The following is a 27,645-nucleotide window of genomic DNA, read 5'->3' as shown; positions in this document are numbered from 1 at the left end:
TTGAATAGATTTGGAGTTATGCTCCGGACAAAGTTTCAGACGGACGGACAGGACAAATGACTATATCCCCTCCTAACAAATTTTCGGCGGGGATAACAATGCACATTTTGAGTTGTCTCTCTTTATCAGACTTAAAAAAAAAATTATATCAAGGTCGCCACGAGTGAAAATAGATTGAATTTTACACAAGGGGGTAACAATGCACATTTTGAATTGTCTCCCTTTATCAGACTTTTTTTAAATTGAAAACCTGGTTTTGTGACAATTTCGTCCCTTGTTAACTACAAGACATGTAAATAAACACTTTAAGGATGTTGTAGAAGGCTTCAGTACATATTCTTTAAAATGTTTTAAATGAGGTCGCATCAATAGGCTAGAACTTTCTTTACTGAAAAAAAATCCTAAGCCTGTGTACTTAGATGTGACATTTAAATGAGACCTGTCAGATCCTATATACATACCAGTTCTTGACATTTTTGTTTAAACTCAAGTTCACTGCCTCATGTTCTGCCCTTTGTCAATCATATACATAGCTGGCATAGAATTGTTTATTTCTCTATAAATAAACATGCATACATCCACATGGTACAATGTATAGATTAAATCAAATTAAATATCAATATCACAATTAATAATGTGACAATAATATGTGAGCAAAATGTGAGCCAAAACATAAACTATTTGTAATGTTCATTTTCATTCATCAACCTTTCATTGCATTCATATATGGCATATAAAGTTAATTTAAAAATATTCAGTCCTATGATAAATATTTCTAAACCCCAATCAAACTAGAATCAGTCCTATTCATGACATTGCTAATTTCACCTGGCTTTCATGATGTGGAAGATAATTTTTTCCTCTAATTTTGTTTATATCAAAGTCAGAGGCTCTATCTACAGAATTAATTAAAAAATTTAACAAAAGTAATAAATAAGGCATATATTCATTTTTTAGTGTGAAAAGCAATGTTTATACTTAAAATATTGCAAATAAGAAATATAAAATGTCATTAAACAATTATATAAGCGTGTACACCATAGTAGCCATGAAACAGCTTTTTAAGGATTTGAGGACTTCTAAGGCATGGACTTAATGTTGTGTTACACAATAAGGTGCTCGGTGGGTATTGTTCAAAGTTAACAAATACAATTGCTTATCATAAATGATTTATAGTAAATTTTTAGGAATTATATTCATTTTATTTTCAATCTCTTGCATGTCCTTTATTTGAGGAACATGAATGATAAATCGCTGTAACCTAAAAATTCAGTTATTTAGAACATTTATAAGTTTCTTGATAATACACAGCCCAGGGTCTTAAATGTGTTGATGTCCCTGTTTTTCTCCTTGCAGAAGGCAGTCAAGGATTGTGTTCAAAAACAGCTGCAGCCCCCATTCCTGTCCCCATACACATGGACACCACCCCAAAAGACCTGAAATAATATTGGACTATTTTGTTCATTGACATTTATTGTGATTCATTAGCACACATTTCTGATTAATTAAATAACATTTGTTCATTAAGTGTTCTTAGCATAGCAAAATTGATTAATTTAACCTGCTTATAATGTTTGATTACCGTTCGAAAATACTGATATTCATTGATGTCATCTATAAACTTGGAAGTTTGCTTACTAGTTAATTTTGCATCAAATGGTTTTATTTTTAGTAAAAACTAATGTATTAATATTTGGCATTAATTTAAAATATGTGCATAACATAATACAGCATACCATTAAATATCTAATATGGTTCGCTTCTACAACTTACCCTGAACAGACTGTCTATAGCATTTGACTTATGTACTCGGGTTACAGTTGTAAATTCCTGTTTTGAATTCTGGTAGAGATATTAAAAGACTTAACCCTTTCCCGTTCAAAAGCAAAATGAAAATGGCTATATGCAATCAACATAACCAGAACAGCAAGCAAGTAACTCGCAGCCTGTTCAGGTTTCATGTTTTTTGCGGCTTGCAAGTATCTTAGGGTGGGAAGTGAAGCTTTAAAAACTTGAATCTATTGAAAAAGGAATTAATTTTTTTAATTTTCTAAGGGACTTTAAATTTGTGTATCTGATTGATTAAGTGTAAACCTAATAAATATAAGACCTCAGGTACAGTAAGTTAACAGATGTTCAAGTATGAAATGAAACCCACCTCTTGCCTCTTCGTTTCAACTCGTGTAGCAAGGTGGCTATCATTCGAGCCCCTGTAGCCCCTAGAGGGTGCCCAAACGCTATGGCCCCACCCTTGGGATTCACTTTGTCAGCAGGGATCCCGAGTTTCTGAACGCAGTACACAGCTTGACTTGCAAAGGCTTCATTGATCTCAAATATGTCAACATCCGCTATCGTGAGACCTGGTTGGTTGATTGAAATATATGTGTCGTGTTCTGAGAAAACTCGGCTTTATTCGTGTGCGTAAAGTGTCGTCCCAGATTAGCCTGTGCAGTCCGTACAGGCTAATCAGGGACGACACTTTCTGCTTTAATGGTATTTTTAGTTTCAAGGAAGTCCCTCCTTATCCAGAAATCAAGTTTAGGCGGAAAGTGTCGTCCCTGATTAGCCTGTGTGGACTGCACAGGCTAATCTGAGACGACACTTTAAGCACATGCATTATGCCCAGTATTATCAGAACAAGACACATATAAGCTGTCAAATAATGATGAGAAATTGGGTGAAATATTTGGGTTTTCTTTACGTACGAAATATTGACAAGTATATCAGTAGCGAGTATGCAAACAAATCGTTTATCGTTTATTCTTATGACTTTATACTTACGATAGAAATTAAAAAGGATAATATGTATATTCAAATAATGTATATATGCAATGTTAAGATAAAGTCTGAACAATTAATAATGGGAGGTATTTACAAAACTAAGACCTGGTTAAGATTTATTTAAAGTAGCAAACACACTCAGGGTGGGGTATAATTGGAATCAATAACATGGAAAGTCAGACCTGATTAAATCCAAATAAGAACACATTGAGTCCAGAGTCGGCATATAGATACGAGATTATAAGTAACACTCATGGTCAATAAACAGCACAGATGAAAAGGTCACCTATTGTCTGGGGTACAAAAGTTATAGTACTGACGAAAGTAACAGAATTACTCTATATCAATAAAAATTGATTAGTACCAATATATATTGATTAAATTTTAGTATATCCGCCAAGCAAGTGAATACATGAAAAAGTGTTCCTTCTAGAATATTCTGACGAATCAACCAATGAATAATAACCATACTAGCTGAGGACCAATCAAAAAGTTAAAGGAAAAATATGCAAATTAATTTGGGGACAAAATGGGGATGTTTGGAAGGAGAGGGCACTCCGCGGTTGGGTTAGCGTTTAGACTTGGAGGTGTACGGATCGAGAAAGATACGATCATGTAGCTATCAGACTGTATTTGTATAACCGAAAATATTAAGTATGTTAGACATTAAATTGGACTAGAAACTGATACATGGTGTTGTTGAATATTTTATCCTACGTAATGCAGAGAAATTAACATAAATAGATAGAGTAGACTTGTCCCATGCGCGGCACGAGAAAATGGGAGTTAATGCAAAACTCGTCATCTTGGCAATTCGCGCATGACGAGATATCGAATGATAGGCTACATACCGGTAATTTAAGAGTAATGAACATTGATAGTAACTATGGGTCGTCCATGAACTATGAACGATTACGGGACACAGGATGTTAAATGGTGCTCGTGAACCAAGGATTCGAACAAAGAAATACTACCACTTACAATTACGAAGCCATGGAAAACAACGCGAAGAAACTCCGTTTCGGCAACTTCTGTAACCAGTAACAACAACCGTGAGCCGGGAACAACGACATCAGACCGCACACATTCTGCAACTTCCGGTGAGTGACTGTTTTATTTCCTAACGCTTGTATCAAAATGGCAAATCAAATAATCCCTGAATTATTTCAAAATTTAAATGAACAAATTAAAGATGTTAAAACGGCCATAAGCACTCAGACTATTTCACAGGTGGTACAATCATTTGATGGAAATTCAAAAGAATTTAAAAATTGGATTAAAAATGTAGAAAAATATGGAACACTTACCAATTTAGATGAGAATAAATTAAAATTTGTTGCTTACCAATCTAGTAAAGGGCTTGTTAGTGATTACATACAACGCTTTTTGACTGATGATCCGATAGGGACATGGACTGATTTAAAGGAACAGCTTAAATTAAGATTTGCAGAAATTCAAGACCCACAATACGCTTTCTCATTATTAAAGACGACTAAACAAAAGACCGACGAAAATGTTCAAATATACGCTGAGCGACTTTTATCTCTCGCGACTGACGCATACGAAAATATTGAAGGAAATTTAGACTATATTGAAAAACAGTTAGTAGAAATTTTTATCGACGGATTATCGCACGATTATTTGAGACTTAAATTAATGCGCGAAAATCATGCAACGTTATCAAATGCTTTAAAAAGCGCTGTACATGAGCAAAGTGTCAGAGCTAGGTTTGAGTTACGATCACAAATAAATGGACTTGATAACATTACGACCGATAATATTCAGACAGATATCGATTATATTAGGTCATCTATCGTTTGCACATATTGCAAGAAACACGGTCATTCTATTGAAATCTGTCGCCGTAGGCAACGCGAGATAAGTGCATATACGGTAGGGCGGAACGGTCATACGATAAATCAAAACGATAAAAGGCGCAAGAAAGAATATGACAAAAATTGGAAAGATAAAATTGATTGTTGGAATTGTGGTAAATTAGGACACTTTAGTAGAGAATGTACTCAAAGAAAAACGTACATTAATCGAAAAAACTAGGAAATTCTTACCAAAAAGGGGTCTATGGTAAGAATGAAAAAGTCGAGACATATAATATCGCTTTGTGTGGTAGTCCAAATTCTTGTGTTATTTCAACAGGTGGTTATCAATTTAGGAGCTTGATAGACTCGGGCGCTCAAGTCAGCATCGTGAGTAAACGTACTTATGATATGTTAAAACAAAAACCCGCACTGATATTTCAAAAAGTAAATCTAAAGTCGGTAAATGGAAATTCATTACATGTCCACGGAAGTGTAAAATTGAGATTCAAAATAGGGAGCATATATAAAGAGCACATGTTTTTTGTAGTAAGTAACGTTAATAGAAATGTTATTTTAGGAAGAGACTTTTTACAAGATAATGGTGTCCGTTTATACTTTGATTTAGGATGTTTGAGGATTGATAACTGTTATGTACCTCTAGAAGAAGATGTACATCTTTCAACGATAGCGAGATTAACTAGACATACTGTGTTAAAACCACAAACTGCATATAGACTCTTTGCTCAAGCTAAAAGAAACTGCATACGTTCAAATACGAATTATGAATTCAATGGAATAAGCAATTCTTTCTTTGATAATGAACCCGGTTTAACAATTGTTAATTCAGTCGTCAAGACAACGCGTGATAGACAATTTCCCATTTTAATTATAAACAATACGCACAAAACAATAAGGCTTAGACGACACTGTGCCATAGGGCGAATAAAATCGGTAAATGATAATGAAATATGCTCAGTACAAGAAGTTATTAAAAATAATCAGCCGAAATCAGGTTTATCTAAAGATGAAATCTTATCAGATTTACGTGTAGATGAAAATCAAAAAGAAAATATTCTACCGATACTCTTAAAACACAGAACTCTCTTCGCAAGAAATAATTTAGAATTAACACAAACTTCAGCAATAGAATTTACCATAGACACAGGGGATCATCCACCCATTAAATTAAGGCCGTATCGAACACCATTAAACAATAAGGTATTCATAGATAAAGCCATCGACGAAATGCTAGACGCAAACATAATAAGTCCATCAAGAAGTCCGTGGAGCTTCCCTATTGTTTTAGTAGATAAAAAGAAAAATAACCATGACTCAAACAAAGATAATAAAGACGAGAAAAGGTTTTGTGTTGATTTTAGACAATTAAACAAAATTACAAAACCAATTGCCTATCCATTACCATTAATAGATGATATATTGGCGTTATTAGGTAAAAGTAAATATTTCACCAGTTTAGATTTGATATCGGGATATTGGCAAATACCTATAAAGGAAGAGGACAGAGAAAAAACGGCTTTCGCTTCGGGATTCAGGGGTCTATTTCAATTTAATGTTATGCCCTTCGGTGCCTCCTCCGCCGGTGCTATATTTCAAGAATTGGCTAATAAAGTACTCAAAGGTTGTGAGAGCTTCGCTGTGGCGTATCTAGACGATATTTTAATATTTTCACCTGACTTGCAATCTCATTTATCACACGTAGATACAGTACTACAGAGTCTCAGTAAACATAACCTAAAGCTAAAACTATCAAAATGTCAATTCTTACAAAGAGAGACTAGATACCTAGGCTTCATCATAGATCAAAATGGTATAAGGCCGGATCCGTTAAAAGTGGAAGCGATCCGACAATTCCCTAGGCCAAAGTGCGTGCGCGATGTACGATCTATCTTAGGTGCAGCGGGATTTTATAGGAGATTCTGTCCGTCGTATTCAGAAGTAGTCGAGCCTCTAATTAATCTCACGAGAAAGAATGTCCCATTTAAATGGTCAAAACAATGCGAAGATAGTTTCCTACAATTAAAAGACTCATTTACGCAAATCCCTTATCTTTCATACCCTGATCCAAAAAAAGGTTATATTCTGTATACGGATGCATCTGATAAATGCGTCGGAGCCTGTTTGACTCAAAAATGCGACAGTAACGAGACCGGGGATTATGTGGACGAAAAGCCGATATTTTTCATATCGCACAGATTAAGCCCCACGCAATGCAAATATAGTACCATTGAAAAAGAATGTTACAGCATATTTTACAGTCTAAGTAAATTGCACCATTATTTACACAATGCTGAATTTGTTATAAAGAGTGATCACAAGCCGCTTAAGTATTTATTGGAAAGTCCGATGCAAAACAAGAAAATACAATTATGGGCCTTAAGTATAGCGGGTTACAACTGCAAAATTGAATATATACCGGGAAAAAAGAATATTATTGCTGACTTTCTAAGCCGACCTCCAAAAACCAAAATAAAGAATAATCAATGCGATCAAACAGAACTAGAATTAGATATTAACGATAAACATTTTACAATCAATTCGCAAATAAATAAACAAGAGCAAACACGCGAAATTAACGTAATCGACTCTACAAACATTGACCACAAGCAAATAATTGATAATATTATTACCCCGCAGCCAATCCCAGTCGACGACACAGCGTCGAACAATAATATATCAGGGCTTAATATGCAAATAGAACAAGAAAAAGACCCTCATATATCTGAAATTAAAGCGAGATTAAGATTAGGGAAACAGAACAAGAGTGAAGATGATAGATATTTAACGGTTGATGACATACTGTACTACATATCAAACGTAGATGAGGAACCTACTCTCAGGCTGTTTGTACCTAAACACCTGACTGATTCAGTTGTCAAGCAATACCATGATGAAAACGGACATCCTGGGTCTCAAAGGCTTTTCCAGACACTAAAAGAGAAATATTACTGGCCTAAAATGTTCAAAGAATTGAATGATTATGTATCTAAGTGCATTATATGTCAAAGTAGAAACTTAAAAGCAATCAAAGCTCCCATATCGTCGGATACCTCAATACCGCCGTTTCCGTTTTCAGTTGTTTCCATAGATATATGCGGTCCATATCCGAAAACGCTTTCCGGAAATAGATATATAATATGTTTCGTAGATCAATTCTCAGGATACATAGAAGCTTTCGCTTCGCCTGATAAGTCGTCTGATAGCGTAATACACCTGTTAATGAACGAGATTTATTGCCGTCATAGTTGTCCTATAAGAATTATAACTGATAACGGAAAAGAATTCACAAGCACAGCTTTCACTGAAACATTAAAATCAATGAACATTGACCACGTAAAGACGACAATATATCATCCCGCGTCTAATGGCATGAACGAGCGTTCACATGGGACTATGAACAATATACTATCAAAACGGGTTCAAGAAAATGTACAACAATGGGACGTACATTTAAACATGTCTTTAGCGGCAATGAGATTTTGTACATCCGAGACTTCGAAGCACACACCGTTCTTCTTACTTTTTAATAGAGACCCTATTCTTCCAATAGACAACTTGTTAAAGCTTAGACGCAAATATCACGGTGAAGATTATCATAAAATAATATTAGAAGAACAACACAAATCATTTAAAAAGGTATGTGCCCAAATTAAAAAATCGAAACGTAGACAAGCTGATTATGCGAATAAAAATACGAAAGATATTAAATTCGAAATCAATGACCCCGTTTACTACAAAAACTTTCAACGTACAAATAAATTAGACAGTAAATGGAGGCCATATTATCGTATAATTGAACAAAAGTCGCCGTTAACATACGTAATAAAGAATCAGTTAGACAACTCAACTATTAAAGTTCACGCTGATCAAATAAGGCACGCAAATATCGATGAATGGCCAATGATAGATAAACCACTAGCGCGCCCGATTAGAAAAGCAAATTTAGCCTTTGCGGACGACACATTATCTTCTGATAGCGATTCAAATACGTCAGTACATGGGTTACCTGTAATTACGCAACAGACCCGACAGATTAGAGATAACACGGATGACGAGGAAAACATACCGCTCGCTGAATTGCAAAAACATTTGAGAAACAAACAATTCGCGGATATACAGTCAAGCTCCAGTGAATCAGATACGATGCATTACAATAACGATAATTCACAAAACTCACCTGTACGTAGGTTTGAAAATGATTCTTCAGACGATCAGATGCAAATTGACGCGGTAGCGTTAAAACACAAAAAACGAAAATTGACAAAAAAGACTTCACGTTCAAATAACGCAATGAAGAAAGCAATTTTCACGTGCCTTCAGACAATGGCTGAACACATGTAAATGAATGGACTACAAAATAAAGCGAGATAGATGTCGAGACTTAAAGACCCCAAAAATTGTGTATATAGAGAAATATGTTTTGAATGTATATGTAGTATATATGTAAAACAGGATTATAGAGGACGGTATCGTCCGATTTTGATAATGTATCGTCATTAGCATTGATTTACGGGTTTAGAATGAAATAAAAATGTCATATTTAAGTCAACGGGTGATATAATAAATATATTTCAGTAATATGTAACAAACAGAAAATATAAGAATCGTGACTCGCAAAATGCACATAAACAATTAATAGGTACATTAAAAAAAAAAACGCGACATTCCGATGCGTAAAATATAAGAATCGTGACTCGCAAAATGCATACAATCAATTAGTAAATACATTATCTGTCTATCAACGACAAGATACACACGTTTGACGCCCATTACTTGATGACAGGCGTGGGTCACGAATTAGACGAGTACGTAACGAAATTGGTATAAATAACCCTCAAAATAGGCGGACTCACTAAGTACGTTCGGTTACATGACAAGCTTATGACAACGCACTTGACAACGACATTAACCAACGCTAGCTTATGCCCTACAGCGCTCAGGTAAACAACATTTTAGGCATAAATAACATTTTAATACAGTTTGTAAATATCCTTAAAAGCAAAGCAGTGTACCTTTTATTAGTATAATGTAAAAGATACAACTATATTGCTATGATTCATTACATTGATGCTGATCGAACATGTAGTTTATTCTTTTTCGTTTCTTTATAAGAATAACTACATTAAGACAAGGGAATTTGTTTGTAAACTTTTGTTCTCAAAGTAAATAAAACATAATAAAGCACAATGCATTTCATTGAATAGACAAACGCGTATAGTTAAAATAAAACATCATAAATTTGCGTCATGAGAATCGCGTTCCTTTAGCACATTAATTTTATTTGAGTATATCTTATCATAGGTGTGAATAGTAATATGAGTGCTTATATAGCAAATTCCATTAATATGTAAATAAAAGGCCCGTTTATCATTTCATGTAATTGACCCTATAAGATTTGCCAATGCGATACAAGTTAAGGAGAAAAGCAGCGCTCCTGACATCGTTGGCGTGGTTTGCCTGCAGCAACATGCGTTCATAACGCATTTGAGATCGTGATCAGATCTTAACACCCCGACAAAGAAGAATAATATGTCATCGACATGCCGATATCTTCGACGACGATGTATCCGTCGAGAATCAGATGACGTAACAGACGACATCAATTAGGATCCAACATTGTCGACATGGATCCAAATTGTGAACCAGCATCAGTACCATACAACGAGTGGACTGTTAATGGACATTTCACGCGTCGTCGAAAATGATTTTTAAAGATACGATGATATGATATGAAAGGACTTGATGATGAAAATCGCGCGTACGTTGTACATATATTAGGTGAACATTTTATCGTCTATGAACTTATATATATATATGTGTGTTACCTTAAGTACGTGTACATAAACAATTAGTATAATACTACAGTCATGAGCGCAGTCATTCTGCAGAACTCTTTATAATAAACGTCTGAAGTATTCTAAATCGTGCAACAGCCGAGGACCAACAGCTTCTCCGACCGACCATCATCGTCTTCATTCGGAAGCCGACGTCTTCAATCGACTGCATGTTACCATCTACAACCAGATGTCTCATCTCTTCACCTAGACGCCACATCGCCTCCAGCGAAGATGTCAAAAATGGACACTATTCGTATTGGATTTTCCAAACCAGTGACACATTCCACTTCATTGTGATTGACATTGACTATTTAAATATTCCGACGTTTTATTATTTCAGCAGAAACATTCGATAAAAATTTCATTAATAATTTGCAGATTTTCATCATATATATGTTTTAGTCACTGATGTTTTCATGTTTGCGTGTTTGATTTTCTACATCGTATGTATTAATATGTTTTCGTTTACTTCCATACTTACATTCTTAAAGATTTTTCTGTATCCTAAAATACATAAAAATCAAATTGAGAGGATAAGTTGTGTCAAATAATGATGAGAAATTGGGTGAAATATTTGGGTTTTCTTTACGTACGAAATATTGACAAGTATATCAGTAGCGAGTATGCAAACAAATCGTTTATCGTTTATTCTTATGACTTTATACTTACGATAGAAATTAAAAAGGATAATATGTATATTCAAATAATGTATATATGCAATGTTAAGATAAAGTCTGAACAATTAATAATGGGAGGTATTTACAAAACTAAGACCTGGTTAAGATTTATTTAAAGTAGCAAACACACTCAGGGTGGGGTATAATTGGAATCAATAACATGGAAAGTCAGACCTGATTAAATCCAAATAAGAACACATTGAGTCCAGAGTCGGCATATAGATACGAGATTATAAGTAACACTCATGGTCAATAAACAGCACAGATGAAAAGGTCACCTATTGTCTGGGGTACAAAAGTTATAGTACTGACGAAAGTAACAGAATTACTCTATATCAATAAAAATTGATTAGTACCAATATATATTGATTAAATTTTAGTATATCCGCCAAGCAAGTGAATACATGAAAAAGTGTTCCTTCTAGAATATTCTGACGAATCAACCAATGAATAATAACCATACTAGCTGAGGACCAATCAAAAAGTTAAAGGAAAAATATGCAAATTAATTTGGGGACAAAATGGGGATGTTTGGAAGGAGAGGGCACTCCGCGGTAGAGTTAGCGTTTAGACTTGGAGGTGTACGGATCGAGAAAGATACGATCATGTAGCTATCAGACTGTATTTGTATAACCGAAAATATTAAGTATGTTAGACATTAAATTGGACTAGAAACTGATACATGGTGTTGTTGAATATTTTATCCTACGTAATGCAGAGAAATTAACATAAATAGATAGAGTAGACTTGTCCCATGCGTGACACGAGAAAATGGTAGTTAATACAAAACTCGTCATCTTGGCAATTCGCGCATGACGAGATATCGAATGATAGGTTACATACCGGTAATTTAAGAGTAATGAACATTGTTAGTAACTATGTGTCGTCTATGAACTGTGAACGATTACGGGACAAAGCCTCGCTCTGTGTAGACGGTGTTAAATGCATGTGTGTAGAGTGTTGTCCAAGATTAGCCTGTGCAGTCTACACAGGCTCATCAGAGACAACATTTTCTGCTTTATGATATTTTCTGTTTAAAGAAAGTCTCTTCAGCTAAAATCCAGTTTTGGCAGAAAGTGTTGTCCCTGAATAGACTGTGCGGACTCATATCTTTGAAAGAACCTTGATAATATATATCTTTGAAAGAACCTTGATAATATATATCTTTGAAAGAACCTTGATAATATATATCTTTGAAAGAACCTTGATAATATATATCTTTGAAAGAACCTTGATAATATATCTTTGAAAGAACCTTGATAATATATATCTTTGAAAGAACCTTGATAATATATATCTTTGAAAGAACCTTGATAATATATATCTTTGAAAGAACCTTGATAATATATATCTTTGAAAGAACCTTGATAATATATATCTTTGAAAGAACCTTGATAATATATATCTTTGAAAGAACCTTGATAATATATATCTTTGAAAGAACCTTGATAATATATATCTTTGAAAGAACCTTGATAATATATATCTTTGAAAGAACCTTGATAATATATCTTTGAAAGAACCTTGATAATATATATCTTTGAAATAACCTTGATAATATATATCTTTGAAAGAACCTTGATAATATATATCTTTGAAAGAACCTTGATAATATATATCTTTGAAAGAACCTTGATAATATATATCTTTGAAAGAACCTTGATAATATATATCTTTGAAAGAACCTTGATAATATATATCTTTGAAAAAACCTTGATAATATATATCTTTGAAAGAACCTTGATAATATATATCTTTGAAAGAACCTTGATAATATATATCTTTGAAAGAACCTTGATAATATATATCTTTGAAAGAACCTTGATAATATATATCTTTGAAAGAACCTTGATAATATATATCTTTGAAAGAACCTTGATTATATATATCTTTGAAAGAACCTTGATAATATATCTTTGAAAGAACCTTGATAATATATCTTTGAAAGAACCTTGATAATATATATCTTTGAAAGAACCTTGATAATATATATCTTTGAAAGAACCTTGATAATATATATCTTTGAAAGAACCTTGATAATATATCTTTGAAAGAACCTTGATAATATATATCTTTGAAAGAACCTTGATAATATATCTTTGAAAGAACCTTGATAATATATCTTTGAAAGAACCTTGATAATATATATCTTTGAAAGAACCTTGATAATATATATCTTTGAAAGAACCTTGATAATATATATCTTTGAAAGAACCTTGATAATATATATCTTTGAAAGAACCTTGATACTCATATGGAATAAGACACGAAGTAGCCATGCAATACCAGCAATAAATAACTGTGCATACTGGTATTACAAACTTGACAAAACTTGCTGTTGTTGTTGTTATATTCCCTGTTTGAAAATTCACTTGCGCAGTTCAACAGACATTTTTCATGTTAACTATTATTGTCATCACATAAAAACAATACTTTAAAATTATTCATCCTATCTTGTGTTCCTACTAAGTTTCATTGCTCTTTTCATTCTAAACGCCTTCAAAACTTTTACATGTATTTGACATGTTTTGTAGGAAAATTTTAACTTCAATTGTACTAAAATGAAAATATTAAACCTAATTTCTTATTTAAAATTGACCCAACCATTCAATAGAATGCTTACACATTTGTAAAATGAGAAAATCTTTTAAGTTTTAAACAGTTTAAAATAGAAAGACAGTTATAACAAGACTATTGCAAACCAATAAAAGTCCCCTACGGGTGAAACTCCACCATTTTCAGCAATATCTCTAGTCTATTTGTTGCCATAGAAACCAGAATAGTTGACGTAGGAACAAAATGAAATTAGAGTTTGTCACAGACGTGACGAATACCCCCACATGCCGCATTGACACAGAATATTTGCATGTTGTCTTCACAAAAAAAACAGCGGACACCATGCTCAATGTTTAAAACGCACTAAGTGACCCTGTGACCTGGTTTTTGACCCTGCCTGGCCCATGTTCGAACTTGACCTACACATCATCTAGATACAACTTATGACCAAGTGTGGTGAAGATCGGATGAAAACTACTTGAATTAGAGAGCAGACACCATGCTTAATGTGTAAAACGTACAAAGTGACCCAGTGACCTAGTTTTTGATCTGGCATGACCCATATTCGAACTTGACCTAGATATCATCTAGATACAACTTCTGACCAAGTTTGGTAAAGATAAGATAAAAACTACTTGAATTAGAGAGCAGACACCATGCTGAATGTGTAAAACTTACTAAGTGACCCAGTGACCTAGTTTTTGACCCGGCATGACCCATATTGGAACTTGACCTAGACATCATCTAGATACAATTTCTGACCAAGTGTGGTGAAGATCGGATGAAAACTACTTGAATTGGAGAACGGACACCATGCTCAATGTTTAAAACGCACTAAGTGACCTCGATACTTAGTTTTTGACCTGCCATGACCCATGTTCAAACTTGGCCTTGACATTATCTAGATACAACTTCTGACCAAATTTGGTGAAGCTCTGATGAAAACTACTTGAATTAGAGAGCAGACAACATGCTGAATGTTTAAAACGCACTAAGTGACCCCATGACCTAGTTTTTGACCCGGCAAGGCCCATGTTCGAGCCTGGCCTAGACATCATCTAGATACAACTTCTGACCAAGTTTGGTGAAGATCGGATGAAAACTACTTGAATTAGAGAGCGGACACGGACCGACAGACCGACCGACAGACTGACAAGCTCACTCCTATATACCCCCCTAAACTTCGTTTAGTGGGGGTTTAATGATGTGCATAATCTCCATATTGCCATCTGTCCATGTTTCAAGTTTCATAAAATGTGAAAAGTTATCGCAGGATCCAGAAAAGTGTGACACACCGACTGTCTGACTGACAGACTCACAGAGCGCAAACCTGTAGGGGACTAATAACAAGAGATTTTGGGAATATTGAATATTAAACAAGAGATGTGTTCGTCAGAAACACAATGCCCCCTACCGCGCCACTTTGAAATAAAATTTCTATTTATCATTTGGCAGGTATAGAAATCATCTATCTTTAAAGCTTATTACTTCCCTTGGATTTTGTCCAATCCAACCAGGGGGGGGGGGTCTGTAGACAGTCAAAAATGACCGAGTCAGACATCACTGACAACCAAAGCCTGTGGTTTACCAAAGAGATCATAGCCAGATTTCATCATGTATCTATGGACATTAGTCCACAGGTTTGTAATGAACCCTACCATTCACAAATTAGTACAGGAAAAAAATGATAATTATATCATTTAAAAAAAAACTCTGACATATCAATCATTTGAGTTATAAATAATCAAAATAAAAAATCTGTACAGTAACTGTGAAAAGATCTTAAATTCTTGGTAAGGAAATATATTATCAGAGATTTAAAATTATATAAATTACTTCCCTTGAAAATAATTGTCTAACAAATCTCTATTTTTAGTAGCAAATAATTAAAAGGTTACTACCTTGACTGTAGATTCACCACTCAAAATGTGCAGCTCCATGAGATACACATGCATGCCAAATATCAAGTAGCTATGTTCAATATTGAATAATTATCTCCCTTTAAAGCTTATTACTTCCCTTGGATTTGTATTTTTGACCTTAGACCCTGAAGGATGACCTTGACCTTTTACCACGATGTGTTTTGTCAGAAACACAATGCCGCCTACTGCGCCGCTTTGATTTATTTAACAAAAATATATAATTTGGCAGGTCAGATAATTATGTTCATTTAAAGCTTATTACTTTCCTTGGATTTGTTTTTTCGACCCCGTGACCTAGTTTTTGACCCTGCATGACCCATATTCGAGCTTGACCTAGATATTGTCTAGATACAACTTCTGACCAAGTTGCGTAAAGATCGGATGAAAACTATTTGAATTAGAGAGCAGACACGAAAAGTGTGACAGACTGACAGACACACTGACTGACAGACTGATGGACAGTTCGAAAACTATATACCCCCTTTTCTTCGAAAGGGGGCATAAAAAAGATGTCCTAAAGTTTATTGTGTTAACCGACCCAAACAATTAAGGCACAATCGGAAGCAAAGTGAAAATGGCTTTGTGCAACCAGTGAAAAACCTGAACAGCATGCAAGCAACTTGCAGTCTGTTTACGTTTAATGCTTTTTGCTGCTTATCAGTATCTTTGGGTTGAAAATTAAACCTTTAAAACTTAAATCTATTGAGAAAGTCTTTAACCCTTTCAGCGCTGGTACCGAATTTATAGGCCTTTGCAAACAGTTTGGATGCAGATGAGACGCCACAGAATGTGGCATCTCATCAGGATCCAAACTGTTTGCTATTCTGAAAGCATTCTTAGAAAAAAAAACGATGAAAATGCTAATTTTTGAAATTCAGCAGACGCCATTTTAGCAGATGACAAATTTCCCAGCATGCAAAGGGTTAACCTTATTTGCTTGTCTAATGGACTACAACAGAGTCAAAATGGGTATCTAAGTGATTAAGGGTTATGTGATACATACCTGCCATTTTCAGTGCCACAGGTATGGCTGCTGCTGGGCCCACCCCCATCTCATCAGGAGGTACACCGGTCACTGCAAACGCCCGCAGAGTTCCGAGGATTGGAAGCCCGCGTTTATGGGCCTCAGCCCGACTTGCAACCAGAACGGCAGCTGCACCATCACTGGTCTGGCTAGAATTGCCTGAAATATGAGCCACATTGTGGGACAACTGGGCTTAATGCATGTCAGTAAGGTGTTGTCTCAGATGGCCACAAGGGCTTACCAGGGATGACACTTTCCGCTTTAATTGAATTTTTCAACTTAAGGAAGTCTCTTGTAAACAAAAATCACGTCTTGGTGGAAAGAGACGTCCCATATGAGCCTGTGTAGGCTGCACAGGCTTATCTTGGACAACACATTTGGCACATGTATTTGGCCCAGTTTTCGTACGACACAGCTTATATACGAGACAAAAATATGGATTACACTCTATGTTCAGCAAAATGTTGACATTTTGAAGTGTTTTGAAATGGAAGAATAATTTTTTTAATCAAAATGTTGACATTGTTTGGTCTTTTTTTTTAAAGGTTTTTACTCTTTAATGTAAAACCTTGGCCTGTCATAAAATGATGCTCACTTCAATGATTGCCCTAACAAAACTGTTAAAAGGTTATTAATTGCAAAAATTGTCCATACAAATTAATAGAGGTAAAATGTGAAAGGCTGGTTTGGAAAAACATTTTAAAGAATTAAGGAAAGTACACACATACAAGTTTAAGTTTTGTGATGAACTTACATAAAGAAACACATGTTGAAGCAAACTATTTAAACAATGTATGTTATTTTACATATTTATGACCTAGTACCTGGTAAACTGGGCTTAATGTATGTGTGTTAAGTGTAGTGCCAACTAGCCTGTGTAGTCTGCACAGGCTGATCAGGGATAACACTTGCCGCTTAAATACAATTTTTTTAAACAATCCTTTCTACACAAAAATTCAGTATATACAGTTTAGCTTGTGTGAAATGCACAGGTAATCTGGTATGTTTCTTTAAGCACATGCATTCCGCCAGGTTTTCAAAAAGACCAGTTCAAAAATATTTTTATCGCACTAAAATTTCCTTGAATCAAGTTGTCAAGAACAGACATTGATGGCTCTGGTTGCTTATACTGCTTAAAAACATGCAATTAGAGCCAATTAATTACCAGCGGTTGTGGATCCCCCCTGTTTGAAAGCAGGTTTCAGCTTGGACAACACTTCCATAGTTGTGTTCCCACGGATACCCTCATCCTCTGTCACCTAGAAGATAGTATACGAGTCCCACTGTGCAAAAAGGGGGTTCAATGCATGTGCGTAAAGTGTTGTCTAGGAATGGGCTTGATAAAACAGGTAAATAGGTATGTGGGTCAATAGCTATTCAAAGGCAATATTTTTTTATTTTCAACTGTTGGTATTGACAAAATTTTGAATTTTGTAAAGCTTTATTTTGACGCAGCGATCAATCAGCTGTGTATAACCTGAATCAATGATTTTCAAGCAAAAATAAAGATTTCTCAATACAATAAGTAATAGTAGTAAATATTATCTCTGCACTGGATCATATAAGCCATTAAGCAATATAATTTTGACCAGTGTCATGCAAAAAACAGATTTTAAAACATATGCAGTAAGAGTAGCTCCATTTAAGCCTGCGCACCCATTCAGTCTGGTCAGAGCTACCCTGCCCTCTTAAGACACAAATAAAGCTTGCATGACTTTATAGCCAACAGCGCAGCTCCTGACGAGACTGCTCCACTGCGCAGGCTGGTCTGGAGTTATACTGGACACATAAACAATACGAACCATTTTCTTATGGCATGGCTATAATAATTTTCACTGTTAACAACAACTACAAGCTCTACCGTAATGGTGGTCTTGTCTCCGTTACTTCCCTCCACCTGTGCTGTGACTGCAATTATCTCCTCCTTGAAGAGGCCATTCTTTGTAGCAGCGGCAGCCCTGTACATGTATAAGTAACTCATATAAGACAAGCTGGAAACAAAAAGTATGGAAAACAAGATCTTTGTTTGTGAAGCACAATACCCCCTACTGCACTTGGAAGCCTAATGCAGAATTTTAAGAGAAAATTGTAAAGTCCATGGGTCGTAACTCGGTAAAACAAGAGCACCGCCTTCCGAGTGCAGATCGCTCATCTATTTTTCTTTTTAAAGGTGAAGGGACCTATCTCAATTTGAATCACAAAGGAGGGAGGGAGGGATGGAGTGGAGAGAGTGTATATTGTGGGGGTGTGGTCATTTATGACATTATCTTCCAAAAATGCAAAAAAAATGCAAAAAAGATCATGTTTAAAAAAACAAACAAATTGGGGGGTGGGGCGGGGTATAGTGTGAGGTTGTGGTGGTCATTTATTAGATGATCTTTAATAAAGAAAAAAATTAATTTGGGGGGGGGGGATTCGGAAGTTTGAAAGCAATAGCCTTGATACTTTAAAAGTAAAGTAAATCTAAACACAAAATGTAACCATATATACAAAGTTACTAAGTCAAAAAAGGGCCATAAGTCCTTAAAAATGACAACCAGAATTATGCAACTTGTCCTTTACTGTCCCCTTATGATAGTTTGCGAGTGTTCCAAGTATGAAAGCAATATCTATGATACTTTAGGGGTAAAGTGGACCAAAACACAAAACTTAACCAAATTTTCAATTTTCTTAGTATAAATGGCATATAATTCCGTCAAAATGCAAGTCAGAGTTACATAACTTTGCGTGCACAATCCCCTTATGATAGTTAGTAAGTGTTGCAAGTACATACATGCCAGAATTGTTCAGGTCCAAATCGGGACATTCCATAAAAAATTGTCAGGAAATTTTACCAAAAAGCAGGACACTTAAAACGATCAATCATTTCACCTTTACTTTAGTCGGTAGTCAGTCTATTACTTGCAAAAACTCTAATTTTCTGCACAATTTTGATGATACATGTGTTTCAGAAATTTGCGTTCTTCCATTCTCCGGAAGTAAGCACATTTTTTAACACACTCCATAAACTGAATTGTGGGGTTTCCCCGTATGCCTCAATTTGACATCCAATCCGTACAGCTTGACATCCCCTTGAACATTTGTAAATGGTGTGACGCGACGTGAGCGCATCGAGCACTTTTCTTATTCAAACAATCGTCAATTAACTCTAAATTTAGATTGTTACAAATTATTTTCTGAAAATCAGTCGAAAAACGAAAGCTAATTTATGTGAAACATCGATGCGTATTGGTCAGCATCCAATTTGTTTTATGTACAAAATCGGTGTTTTGACATGTTTTATAACCTTAGGTGGTATAATACACAGGATAATAGTGTCATTGGCGTTTATTTCTGTATGATACATCTTTCGATAGCAATTAGAGACCCCTATCATAAAAACACGGTGGTTTGAATGCCTGATAAAATCAATAATTTGCAGATAAATCGCTGATAAGGTGTCAAAAACAACACTGGTGCACTCAAGTAGCAGAAGCGGGTTTTTAATTGGGGGCAATACAGGGATTAGCGGTGGTAAGTTTAATTGTTGACTTTACATGGTTTTTTAAGAATGTCGGGACAAATCGTCTCATATCGGGATGCCGGGACAAATGGCCCAAAAGCAGGACTGTCCCACCGAGATCGGGACGCCTGGCATGTATGTGCAAGTATGAAAGCAATAGCTTTGATACTTTAGGAATAAAGTGGACCAAAACACAAAACTTAACCAAATTTTCGATTTTCTAAGTATAAAAAGGACACATAATTCTGTCGAAATGCCAGTCAGAGTTACATAACTTTGCCTGCACAGTCCCCTCTTATGATAGATGGTAAGTGTTGCAAGTATGAAAGCAAAAGCTTTAATACTTTAGGAAAAAAGTGGACATAAACACAAAACTTAACCAAATTTTCAATTTTCTAAGTATATTAAGGGCACATAATTCTGTCAAAATGCATCCCAGAGTTATTTAACTTTGCCTGCCCAGCTCCTCATGATAGTTAGTAAGTGTACCAAGTTTGAATGCAAAAGCATTGATACTTTATGAGAAAAGTGGACCTAAACGCAAAACTTAACCGGACGCTGACGCCAAGGTGATGACAAAAGCTCTTTTTTTTTTCAATAAACAGATAAGCTAAAAAATGGGCCGGAACGAAACTAAAACTTGATTTGTAAGTCATGTAGGTTGACTCAAACACCAAAAAATAAGGTCAGTTTCTGAAAGTGTTTCAAAACCAATTTTAGAAAAGTGTAATTTAAAAGAAAAATTCTTAAAAACTGTTATTCTAGAGATGTCCAAGGCCTGTAACTCCGCTAACAATCAATAGACCATCAGGGATCAACAAATTGTTTTTCAGCAACTTGCCTTGCAGGGCAAGCAGCTAAGAATTTCCACTTGCCCTGCTGAAATATGTTCTTGCCCAGCAATTTATTAAGAAAAAAATCAGTAACTTATATGTTTTATTGTGATTTCTATTGGTTATAAAATAGAACTGTTAAGTGCTAACTCATGAACTTCAATAAAGTTAATAAACTGTTTTAACACACTTTCAACTCGTTTTTTTTTCATTTAGCGCAGTGTGCAATAATCAACATCAGGTAAATTTTTTAATCGCCGATTAAACGTTGTTTTGTTTGGCAAAAATGTTTTAAAACTTGAAATTTTAATCTTTTCGGCCAAATATGCCACTTGCCCTGCAGGACGAACGCTGCCGGAATATTCACTCGTCCGGAGTCCATTCCAACTTGTTATTACGAGCGGGCGAGTGGATTTGTCGATCCCTGACCATATCAAATCTTGAACTTGATCTGTCAGTTATGCAGGTAGACTCACATATCAAAGATCAGGTAAATACCTATAAGCATTTTGAATAAGATGGACGGACAGACAAAAGAATGGACTGATGACTGACAGAAAGTCCGACTGCTATAAGCCACCCTTTTGAGCTATAAAAGATGTGTTCCATTTTTTGTTCCTAGTGCAATATACAATGGAAACCATCTAAACCAGACATCCCAGGGCCATAAAAAAAGTTTCATTAGTAGGGTAGTAATTACGTACAGGCTTATCAGGATGACGCTTTAAGCTTTTATGATATTTTTTGTTTTAAGATAGTCTTTTCTTAGCAAAAATCAAGTTTAGGCGGAAAGTATCATCCCTGATTAGCCAGTGCAGACTTTCCTAAACCCAAATGTCACAATTGTTTGCATCAATAAGTCTCTATATTGATTTGCATTTTTAACAGTTTGATTATTTAAAGTGTGTTTATTAATTTAGTGACACATTGATCTGCAGTTCACATAATTAAGCAATTAATTTATGTTTGCTTATAAGCAAATTTTATTATATAAAAATAGGCCGGTTTCCGAAATGCATGGGGATTCTGGTATTGGGCATATTTTATTTAAGGAATATAAAGTGAAAACAAAACAGTACAGGAATGATTGCCCAATTGCAAGAACATTCTGGTAAAGAGAGGATCTGGTACAGAGGGTTGCCACTGTACATTCTGTCATTTAATCTTTTTTAACCCTTTCCCACTCAGAGGCTAAGTGAAAATGGCTATGTGAAAACAGCATAAAACCAGAACAGCATGCGAGTTACTCGCAGTCTGTTCATATTGTATGCTGTTTGCTGCTCATCAGTATCTAAGAGTTGGAAATAAAGCCTTTAAAACTTGAATCTAGTAAGAAAGGTCTTTAATTGAATGTAACATAGACTTAAACTTTTAACTTTTAACATTAACATCTTAACAGTCTGTAAAGAGGCATCCACAAACTTTCACATTTTACTTTGAAGACATCCACAAACTTTCACATTTTACTTTGAAGACATCCACAAACTTTCACATTTTACTTTGAAGACATCAACAAACTTTCACATTGTACTTTGAAGACATCCACAAACTTTCACTTCAAAATTAAGTCAATAAATGGCACAATATGAATATCAGTAGGATATACATATATCTTTATCACAATAAGGATCTACAAAATCTCGTTATTTACAACATACTTCTGGTGTGACTGGAGAGCAAATGCATCTTGAGTCTCCCGTGAAATACCATATCTCTCTGCAACAATTTCTGAGGTTATACTGCAATAACAACATAACTGACAGTTTATTGTTAGGTGTTTCTTTTGCCGTTTTCAACAGTATTGAATTCAATCTCACACTTCTCCTTGTTTAGATGAATTACCAGTACTTTGTGAACAAACTTATAACAGTTACTAACAACGGCCCTAGAGAATTTCCAAATAAAATAATTTCCTGATCAATCAACACAAAATCAAAACAAAAGTTACATGACCAGGAAAGAAATCGAATCCTCTGACTTTAGTCCAATGTTATAACAAATAAGCTTGCCGCCCTTGTTATCAGCGAAATCTTTAGGATGACTAAGGAACACTAAGAAGTTACTTTAAATAGATGTTATGCCTATTGAGCAAGATAAATAGACTCTTAAAAATAGTTTAAACAAAAATGTGAATGTGTTCGTTAATTGATTTGATATGTTACACAGCAGTATGTGATTTAATAGATCTGTAGTGTATTGCTTTGCAAAATGTTGTAAAACAAAATAGTTATAAAACTTCACTCAATATCAGTCAATATCTGAAAATTGTCATTTATTAATATGTACACATTTACAAAAGATATGGTATTTGTATTTCAGACTATTTTTTTAGTCTACTAAAGTTTTATGGTGCATACAGATAATGATTTGCTTACCCCATAGGAATGAGGCTGTTTTTTGCGTCTTCAAAGTCCATAACCTTTGGATTTAAATCCCCAAAACCTTTTCCCATTTCGTCTCTGCTCATCATTTCAACACTGTGAAGAACAAATCAGGTTAACTTGCGAAAACTAGCGAGGTCAAGGACATTGACCTTTGTCAACAGTGTACTGACATTTGACTAGTTCTAATACAACAAGTTATAAAATAAATCCACAAATCAATACAATAACACATGTGTTCATTGCAGTTTTATATTTTTATTTATTTTTGTCTTATTTTAACCTAATACAATAGCCATTTACAAACAACAAATAAGCTAAATAATATTGACCAGTCGCCAAATTATCGATCGCTCCGCCCACATAGTCACGTGGTCTAGTGATTAGAAAACTCCGACAAGCAGATCGCAATTATAGCGGATTACGTGAGGGAAATTCTATATTTGTAATGATGCATTATGCTCTTTTCTATAATATAAATTATTAAAGCCGCACGCTAAACTAAACTGCTTTGTAAAATGTCAATACAATCATAAATACTTTAGAGAGAAGTGGCGTAATCAAAATAAATGAGTTAACGGCAGACTGGCTATCAGAAACGTTTCTTATACATATTATATAGGGAGTTATATATATATAATTTTGAAAATATTTTTATTGAATGCAAATTACATATCCATATCATGATGGTTTTTTTGTTTATTAAAAATGTTTAGATCTTTGTTTTATTGTGTTATTTTTAAAAAGACACCGATTTTTTTTATTTAGATATTAATTAAATTTTGATTGTAACCATAATTTAATACAGCCCTAATTTCGTGGTTTCATTAACAGATAGTCTAATATGCATTTTATTTCATTTATGTTTAATGCGAACCTGTTACATTTCACTATCAAAAAATGAAATCTTGGTATTACGGTGCTGTTCACGAACATTCGAATTGAATACATTTAGCATATTATGCATTTGCTTATTTATAACAAGATGGCCCTTATATGTTAATTGCAATTTTCACATTTCTTCCCGTATCAATATATGTTGTATTAGAAATGTTGTAGTTGTATTATAAGCCATACATTTTACACTTGAAATCGCTTTAAGCTGGCTAAGCCGCGTTGAAATCACCTTTTTGTTGTTTTTACTTTAGTTAAAACAATATTTTAGTTAACAATTTATAATGATTTCCCTTGTTAATGATCCACAGATAATAAATATATGATTGGAAATCATTTAAGTAATTAAATAGTTTTCTTTTCTTGTGTACAGTATCTAACTATGCCTTAATGCTCCTTCATTCTGAGATCCACGCAACATACTGTTATTTATTAATCATCGACAATTACGCTGAGATTAATAAGCACGTGTGGCAATTATTATGTTGCCCAAACTGCTTAATAATAGTGTGCATCAAACGGTATAACACGTTTTATAGAACACACACCTGGTGTGGTTAAACTTTTTTTGTGTTTGTTTTCTCATTACTCGTTCATATGTTCAAGAAATAAAGATAAAATAATAACCTTTTATAAAGTATGTATAGTTCCTACAATTTCGAATAATGATCGTACAGTAATGATCATGCATTTGATATAAAATCTGTGTAAACTCTTAAAATTACGTCCATTCCATATGTACAACACGCTTTGTTTGTCGGACAAAATGGCGGCCAGATAAGCGTTGCTGAGGGGTGTGTGAAAAATCGATATCTGATTGGCTGATCTAAAAATGTGGGCGGAGCGATCGATACTTTGGCGACTGGTCAAATTCTTTTAAAGGTAAATTAAATGTCCCAGGAATGCTTATCAACATTTCAAATGATCTAACATTTGTTGTAATAATACCATAGAACAAACTTTGGGCTGTGGTACTGTATTGTTGTTTTCAAGGCCAATACACAAAAATTCCCTAATAACTGAGGTTAAAATATCATTACCATATTTAGGTTGGCTTACATTATTTTGTTTCGAAATTACTAAAATCCTGGGTGAAAAGGACTTGTTGTGCCAGATCAAATAATTACATTGTCTAATTATCATATTACTTTTCCAAATCAAGACATGCATTACCTGATATTTGTTTGGGAAATATACTATGTAAATAATGTGAAATTTCACATACCCTCCAGCCATACCAACTGGGTAGGCTTTATTCTTGATTCCTCCAGCAATGTTCATGAAGGCCTGAAGACCTGACCCACACTGTCTGTTAACTGAGGACACAGGAACTGTGTATGGGATCCCACTACAATTAATCAGACAAATAACGATCTTAGTTTACTAGAACTTTAATACCAAATTATCCATTGTTCAGCAAGAAGACCAAATAAATTGGAAAATGCATAAAAGTAACCATAGTCAGAAAACTTCTAACTTTAAATATATTAAAATCAAGAAATAAAAGGCATAATTTACATAGTAAATTGTGTTATTGAAGAAATCCTTAACAAAAATATTGTATCCATAGTTGCATAAATATGGTATCCATAGTTGCATCCTAATAATTACATGTAGCTGATACCATATTTTACACTTTAAAACATACTTTATTTATCAGGATATTTATTTACAGATCATATAAGTATCAAGTATATAGCTTGACCATAAAAACACAAAAGAGAACAGGTACAAACTTCAAGTTTAAAATTATATAACAAAATAAAACAATGAACTTGGAGTCTAACGCCTAAATGCCTTATATATTACATGTCAGTTCACATGATTTTTTTACAGTAACTATTTGACATCTTAATTTCATTTAACGTCTACTTAAGAAAATATTAAATAAGCTTCAAATTCAAATAAAACCTGTAAAACTGGGCAAATCTGGCGGTGACTGAGGCTTTTGAGTCGTTGACATTTCCAATGCATATATCACCAAGCTCATTGGCTGGAAAGTTCACGCTTTTCAAGACTCCAGTAAAGGCTGCAGATAACAAATCATCACCATGAGTGTCCTGAATATAACAGAAAATGTTGCTGATATAAGGATGATGTCTACAATCACGTCTAATATCAATTTAGACTATTGATTGCAGTGTGTTAATTGGCACTATTGTTGTAATGATCCAACTCCCTCCAGATTGCTGCCGAAGGTACTCATTAAAGCTCAAAGCATCCAAGAAGAACTAGTCCGCACTATAACAGAAGAGGTTGCTGATAGAACATAAATACACCTACAATGTTTATACTAAATTTAGAGGCCTTAGGGATGAGTACTGGATCAAACATTAGTGTGTTTGTAAACGGTTTTGCTTGTGTTTTAAATGGCTTTTTAATAAATCCATTCCCAAGATATACTGTACATATAGAAAAAGTTGATAGGTAAATCTGATTTTTAACAGGTATGTAGTAGCATGTAGAAATTCATGAACCATAATAGCCAAATTAATAACCCATTTATACAAAGGCGATACTAGTTCATTACTTAAACAAGTTCTGGTTGCAATAACTTAAAATGTTGCTTACATACTTGTTAACTTTGTGTGAACATGTCTAATCAATGCCATAAAACCTGTTAAAAGAACTTTTAAGTTTCTTTACAGCAAACCTTGAAGACTCCTTTTCTTGACTTTCCAATGGGTGTTCTGAGGGCTGCAACAACAACAACGTCCTCTGGGCTGAAAGTGAATCTAGGCAAGGAACCTGAAACCTCCTGTTTGCAAATGTCACTCTTAATTATACCACTATATAAGTGCTGGGCTATCACACCTAACCTCTCCATAATTGGTTCTGTCAAAATCAAAAATAGTGTAAATATAAATTTCTGTCAGCTCGTTTGAACCTTCACTATCGAAATGTCAAATTTTAGATCGCCTGTGTCATAAATTGGCACCTGTGTCATAAATTAGCACGTTGTTTTTCTTTAGTTTATAAACCACTTTATAAACGGAAATCTACTTTCGATTTGCTATTCGGAATGTCTTTGACTTTTACGTGAAGAAAAAATAATGTATACGGGGTAACTTTAAATTCTAACGATAACGATGCAGTTAAGCGAACGTTTTTACTTATGTTCACATTTAAAAAAACTTATATATAAACTGTCAATTAACTCAGCGTAAACAATACTTTATATTCGATATAATATTTAAGAGGCACATTACACCGCGTACACATGTGTCGTTTTTCGGCGTAAGCTGTATTAAGCCAGCTTTTCACCTCTCCTGACCTTTGTAAGTGTCCAATAAAATTCAAATAAAATTTCCCGCGGCTAGGTACGAATGAATGCACTTCATTTATTCCATTGGCTGATTTGAGTATTCCTCCAGAACATTGGAAACATATCCGCGTCTTTGTA

At 34.5% G+C, this 27,645-nt stretch overlaps 1 protein-coding gene across 2 annotated transcripts; it reads right to left on the bottom strand.

Moving 5' to 3' along the window:
• Nucleotides 1-534: 534 nt before the first annotated feature.
• LOC127855352 (3-ketoacyl-CoA thiolase B, peroxisomal-like) lies at nt 535-27,255 on the bottom strand. Of its 2 annotated transcripts, XM_052390850.1 has the most exons (10): nt 26,896-27,254; nt 26,154-26,302; nt 25,468-25,590; nt 23,343-23,444; nt 22,626-22,706; nt 18,494-18,590; nt 17,798-17,891; nt 16,612-16,791; nt 2,159-2,360; nt 535-1,436 (listed from the first exon to the last, which is right to left on the bottom strand). In XM_052390850.1, exons 1-10 carry the CDS (start codon nt 27,067-27,069, stop codon nt 1,364-1,366), a joined length of 1,275 nt encoding a protein of 424 aa, XP_052246810.1. In that variant the 5' UTR covers nt 27,070-27,254; the 3' UTR covers nt 535-1,363. The 2 variants fall into 2 exon arrangements, with proteins under 2 accessions (XP_052246810.1, XP_052246811.1); XM_052390851.1 differs by lacking the exon at nt 22,626-22,706 and having other exon boundaries at nt 26,896-27,255.
• Between the last annotated feature and the right edge of the window lie 390 nt (nt 27,256-27,645).

This window comes from Dreissena polymorpha, chromosome 13 (genome assembly GCF_020536995.1).
Source record: "Dreissena polymorpha isolate Duluth1 chromosome 13, UMN_Dpol_1.0, whole genome shotgun sequence".
Taxonomy (NCBI): Eukaryota; Metazoa; Mollusca; class Bivalvia; order Myida; family Dreissenidae; genus Dreissena; species Dreissena polymorpha.
The sequence above is the reverse complement of the archived record's forward strand: the minus strand, read 5'-3'. Positions and strand labels throughout refer to the sequence as shown.